This window comes from Monopterus albus, unplaced genomic scaffold (genome assembly GCF_001952655.1).
Source record: "Monopterus albus unplaced genomic scaffold, M_albus_1.0 scaffold8.1, whole genome shotgun sequence".
NCBI classification, from domain to species: domain Eukaryota; kingdom Metazoa; phylum Chordata; class Actinopteri; order Synbranchiformes; family Synbranchidae; genus Monopterus; species Monopterus albus.
This window is the reverse complement of record NW_018127888.1, coordinates 1,350,555-1,356,440: the sequence shown is the minus strand read 5'-3', so window position 1 is coordinate 1,356,440 and position 5,886 is coordinate 1,350,555. Positions and strand designations below refer to the sequence as shown.

At 40.5% G+C, this 5,886-nt stretch overlaps 1 protein-coding gene across 1 annotated transcript in view; it reads right to left on the bottom strand.

Annotated features, from left to right (window-relative positions):
* Positions 1–272: 272 nt before the first annotated feature.
* sidt2 (SID1 transmembrane family, member 2) overlaps positions 273–5,886 on the bottom strand; it is a 19,185-nt gene continuing 13,571 nt past the window's right edge. The window contains exons 12-24 of the mRNA XM_020586093.1: positions 4,953–5,026; positions 4,487–4,553; positions 4,307–4,380; positions 4,092–4,215; positions 3,586–3,703; positions 2,777–2,913; positions 2,561–2,669; positions 2,256–2,332; positions 1,908–1,954; positions 1,696–1,801; positions 1,494–1,604; positions 1,265–1,378; positions 273–994 (exon numbers count right to left, since the gene is read on the bottom strand). Of these exons, the coding sequence (XP_020441749.1) occupies positions 932–994; positions 1,265–1,378; positions 1,494–1,604; positions 1,696–1,801; positions 1,908–1,954; positions 2,256–2,332; positions 2,561–2,669; positions 2,777–2,913; positions 3,586–3,703; positions 4,092–4,215; positions 4,307–4,380; positions 4,487–4,553; positions 4,953–5,026 (1,221 nt within the window). The 3' untranslated portion in view covers positions 273–931. The remainder of the gene's footprint in view (positions 995–1,264; positions 1,379–1,493; positions 1,605–1,695; positions 1,802–1,907; positions 1,955–2,255; positions 2,333–2,560; positions 2,670–2,776; positions 2,914–3,585; positions 3,704–4,091; positions 4,216–4,306; positions 4,381–4,486; positions 4,554–4,952; positions 5,027–5,886) is intronic.

The window sequence follows — 5,886 nt, the reverse complement described above, 5'->3', positions numbered from 1 at the left end:
TACTATCTAATACATCAAATTTTATCTTTGTTCAAGTAATTCTTGTGCAGTGATCTTCTTATAGGCTAGTACTGTTGTAAGTGCATATATGTAAACATATTCACAGCCTGATTATTTTATTCATACAGAGAAACCAAATGTGTCACATGAGCTGGCCTCAAGAGTTTATCAATAAAACATTTAAGTTCAGAGACTATGGAGCATCTGAAGTATGTGTTTTAAACCTAGAAGTTGCCATCGCAACACAAACAGTGAGAAAAAGACCACGTATCTCAAATTGAGACCCTTGTCCCTTTATTCAGTAACCATTCGTTGCAGTGTTTGACATTAAACATTCAAACAGTATTGTTCAAAATACCTTCACAGTCAGACATGAGGGCAGTCGAGAAGTAAATCATCAATATTCTCCAGTGAGAAGAATGGCTAGTTTGAGGGTCTGACCGATCAGAGAACAGTATGTGACTATTAATAGAACATTAAAGGCCACTGACATGGACAGGATTCATGTCTGTAAACACATACACCTGTACAAACACACACAGCATATAAACATGTAAACAGTAATTTCAAAATACACTGACTTGTAGGTCAAATGTAATGCAGACGATATAAAAGTGCTTTACAATGTTAACTTACTCAGCAGTGAGTGACACTGATTACAAAAGTTATGTCGACAATGGCAGCGAGAGAACAAAACATTTCAGTATCACTCAATGTCGATGCAGCTCTTTATTGGGACATTATTGTCCATACAGGTGGGAGCCTTTCCCTGACCTGCTGTGATTGGCTGCGAGAAGCAGAGAGGCGCCTCTATACAGCCTGGGAAAAATAGGCTACTGGCTGTGCTTTTTGAAAACATGGAGAGGAGAGAGAGAGAAGTGCGATAAGGCCGAGAGGAAGAGCTGAGGTCATCACAGAAGATCTGGCAAATCTAGAAGACATAGATCTTGTCTCTCTGGACGGTGTCGAGGTCGTCGTCCATGGTCAGGAGGACCTAAGAGGAAACCAGAGGGGTGAGGGATTAATGCACAGTTTCAGGTTTACAGGTTCCCTTTTCAAAAATATTCTTATATATACACAAATATCACATATTTTAAGCTTTCAGCCTTGTCAAACATTTGCTGTACTGACTCCTACTTACATTTACTTTAAATTGTTTTAGTATGTTAAGCAAATTCTAAACACCCAGAACAAGATTTTTGTCAGTTTTGAATGTACATGATGTGTGTAAAGACACACACACACACAACAAATATGATCATACCAGGAAGGATCCAAACATGGCAATGGAGGAGAGGAAGTGCCAAATGTCATGGTCATCAAAGAAAGAGAGCAGGATACAGTCCCTGTTGTGCTCACGAGACTCTGCTGGTGTTTTCTGTGTCAGGCAACAGAAGCACACGGTAAAATGATGCCACCGTATGAAGGAGCACAAAGATTCAGTAGATAAAAAAGGAATATGATACTATGTAATAGGAGTGTGAATCACTAACCTCCCAGGTGCTGAGGCCCTGGAAGAAGAAATACAATGCAAAACCCCCCACTACGGCTGTGAAGAGAATACACACCAACGGCAGACACTGGATTCTCTCACCACTCCGCAGCTACACACACACACACACAAAAATCTTTAAATATACAGTACAAAATGTTTGCTATTTTATAAATCTGCATGAACTCAATGGATAAACCCACCTTCATAATGATATAGAAGGCAAAGTAGAGCAACAGGTTGCAGATGGCGATGGCCAGCAGGTAGGAGGCAAAGTCATTAGGCTTCACTATGAGCCCATAGGCAGCTCTGCAGAAAGGAAGGAAGAAGTAGGTATCATCTGTCACTTCTGCTCTCTGGATTTAAATGTAATTTGTAGCTACTTAAGTTAGAGAGAAACACCGTGTTTACTTACAGAGACCAGTTGACTATGTTCCCCATTACGAGCAGAACCATGCGGTCCTATGTGGGTGAAAGATAAAACAAGAAATTTAATACATTTACTGTTATTTCCGAGTAGCAGGACAGTGACATGGCTTTTTGTACATTTCTCTACTCCAGCACATTAGTAAAATGTATATTTGTAGGCAACATCTGAGGATATCACTGCATCTCAAGTCTCTCTGCATTTACAGTATAGTAATTACACTCTCAAACACTGAGATTCTTTGAAAACTCTGGAGGGAGATGCCAGAGAAAATGATGTTACTAAACCATGACAACATGTTGACATGTTTTTGCCTAATTTCCTGGTCATACTCACAATGTACATAGGTCCACTGCACTGTCTGATGCAATCTGTGTAGATCACGTACACAATCCTGCGCAGGATTCCAGAGTCTGACACACAAATATACAGATAAACATCAGCCACTGATGTCAGGCACCTTAATTACCTTAACTACCTCCTATCCATCAACCTCAGTATTAGCCTTTGGAAACAAAACAATAATACGAGAAGCTCCCTGGTAATAAAAAATGTTATTCTAACTAAAATCACATGGACTAATATGAACCACTGCTTATATCTAACAACTAGGACTCCAGTCCTTGTTGCTGTGACTTTACCGAGCCTCCATCGGCCCATGTAATAGAGCTGCGTGCTGAGGAGAAGAGTGGCCAGGATGTGGATCACCGAGAAGACGATCCAGAAGGCTGTGTTTCCTTTGCCAAACACCTGCAAACAGACCATCACAAACATTTGGGAATATGCACGAGTGGTTTTGTGTGTTGACCATCACCCAGACGTTGTCTCATTTGGGGTGTGTGCAAGTGTGTTCGTACCACTCCGAGCACAGAAAAAAAGATGACCATGGCCAAGCAGGCATAGGCAGTGTAAGCACTGGCGTTGATGTCTGGGTGTCTCTTCTGATACAGCTTCAGCATACACAGGCCGGCAATCATGTACATGAAGGAAGTGTCTACAAAGAAAGTAATGAATATTACAACACACACATATACAGTACATACCTTTTACTATTTAAAAACAGTAAGAGAAATCACTGCAGACTGCATCTCTGAACAACAGCTTGGATTTATTGCCTTTAGAAGAAGAAGAAGGGGCTGCTATCATGGGGGGATCAGTGTCTTGCCCAAGGACACTTCGACATGTGGACTGCAGGCACTGAGATTTGAACCTTCACCGCCGTTGCCTCCCTTTATTGCAAATGACCAGCTTTAACTATTTTCATAAAGTAAAATGTGACTTACAGAGAGACTGAATTACATTTCCTGCCTGGTAAGTATCGTTTACAATACAAAATTTCATTTCCTGCCGTCTGCTCTGCATGCCAGGCTGAGCACAACAAACTGGAAGACAATTTCTAAGAGAGCTCTAACAAATACCCTCACACAAAACTGAAAAACTGAACCTGAACCGCTTTCCTCTAAGGTACAGAACCATCTCTCTGCAAACTTCTTCAATAACTGTGTCAATTAATGGCTGAAGCTGTCTTAGCATAAAAAAAAGGTTCTTAAAGAGCCCACAGAAAGCTGTGTGACAGAGAAGAAATTTCACATCAGACTGTTAGTTGTTGCTAGTAGTATTCTGCATATGACACATGAAATGCTAGTGGGAACAGAAGCACACTTACCAAACTGGAAGTTTGTGTAGTTGGGACAGACATGGTAGCAGGCACTGAGCAAGCCCTCCATCATTAGAGCAGTTCCCATAGCATAAAACAGGCCAAAGTGTTTTGGGATACCACACTCCTGAATGGTGGGAGAGAGGAAAACTGAATGTGAATAAGTATGCATTAGACTCTTTATTCCAAATGTGCTGCATATCTCTGGGTGTGTCTGTTTCTCGTCTTCAGTACTATCCATTTCCTGATCCATTTATACAATCGCTATATAACACTGTAATTTATGGAAATGTTAGAAAAGCAAAGAGGTGTTCTTATTAACGTCACAGTGTTTAAACATTTGCGTCTAACAAAATAAGCTAATGTTTATGTTTTCAATCATTAACACTTTATTCGGTCTAGGAATACAGCTGAAACTCATTTTTGCTGGGTGACACAAAAACTGAGCTAACTGATTTGTGCCTTACAGTGTGTCAGATACTGTATGTCAGTGTACAGTAGTGCCTGTGCCTTACCAGTGCGTTGAGACTGTTGCGAAGCAGAGCTCGACTGTGGACAATATCTCTCCTGAGCACAATAAGGAGGAAGAGGAGTCCAAGCATCACGTAACCGAGGTTACTGAGGATGTTGTTGAATGCACTGTGTAGGACAAAAATCGAGTTATTCGTAGCATGCTTTACCACAGGTTTGTCATCCATTAGCCGTTTTGTTAGCTGCTGTATCTACATACCTTAGAGCTCCCAGTGGGTGGGCACACAGAAAGTTGTAATAGCAAATGTCCTGGTTTCCTGTAACATTGACAACCTAAAGAAGAAAGTCCGGTTACCATCCAACAGTGCACGGCTGTGTATTTGTTTTCTTACAGAACCTTTCTACCCAAACAAACTTGGCTACAGTTTGTTTTTCTTACAGTCTGGTAGGTGATGACCAGCTGGACGACTGGCAGGGCATAGAACACAGCAATGGTGGCGATGTTCCTGAAAAGATCAACATCAATAATGTCCATAATAAAACAGATTAAGAGTTGCTGGAAGGACATTGTGCTTCATTATTAATATTATTTACATATATCTCTCTGTAACTAGTGAATAACAATATTATTTTATTACTGAGACAACAAGCTTAGTTTCACTTATTACTCCAAGATGCTACAGCTAGAGAGCAAATGAATAATTTCAACACAGAATTCATAATCAATTTTTTTTTTTTGTATTTAATATGACATAATGTCAACCTGGTGGCAAAATGCCATTAACTACAAGTTTGTTGATAATGTGTGGATCTGATGGCTGTAAACTGGATGTGAAGTAAACTTTGTTCTTGGATTATTGTAGTTGATTCTACTCTTTGATGCAATTTGTCATTCTCAGTCTCACCAGAAGTAGATTTGGTATTTCTTGTTGAGGACCCTCTTGTCTTTGCGGGACAGGTCAGCTACGCAGAGATATTTCTATAATAAGAAAAGGACAATGTTACTGACAACAGCAGAAAATGCTAACGTTCAAACATGATGGCATGTGATTATTCACATCTTACCCATTACAAGCAATGCTGACTTGAAATTAATGAAATACGAGTAATGCGTAAGGCGTACCTTGGTACGGACAATGTTCTTGTCTGAGTCGATGTCTTCCAGCGTGTCATAGTCAGCCTCCTCCACAGAGCTCAGAGACTCCTGCCTGCTTCGTCCAACACTCTCCAATGATCGCTCTGAAGACAAGTGAGAGGATGAACAAAAGAAAAGAATCTTTCACTTCACTGGAGGGACAATCTGATCTAGACGGCCATCTACATTGTTATAAAATGTTTTGATGCAAACACATTACACCTTTAAAATTTCTTTGCAATTTTCAAATATATTAACCAGAAAATCAGAATGGTTGTTGGTACTTTACAACACCAATGTTTAGCTGTTTATTTCAGTATCATAAAAGATTAGGAATCTGGTCTCTTTCTGGCATCAACATCTCAAGTCTCATTGACATATGATTCAAATAGAGTTGATTGGTTTGGTGGAAATCTCAGAACTGATTTGGCCAATTATGTGGCAGTGTGTCACCGATGTGGATGGCTAAGTGGTGAAGGTGATTGAGGATTGGTCGACGTTTGAAAAGCTCCTGCCCTGATGAATAAAAGCACACAGAAAACCAGTGAGGAACAGGAGCTGTTCACAGGGAACCAACTGCAAGCCAGGCTGTGGAGACATAATGCAGAATGACAACGGTGGGCCACAAACAATGTGTGTGTGTGTGTGTGTGTGTGTGTGTGTGTGTGTGTGTGTGTGTGTGTGTGTGTGTGTGTGTGCGTGTG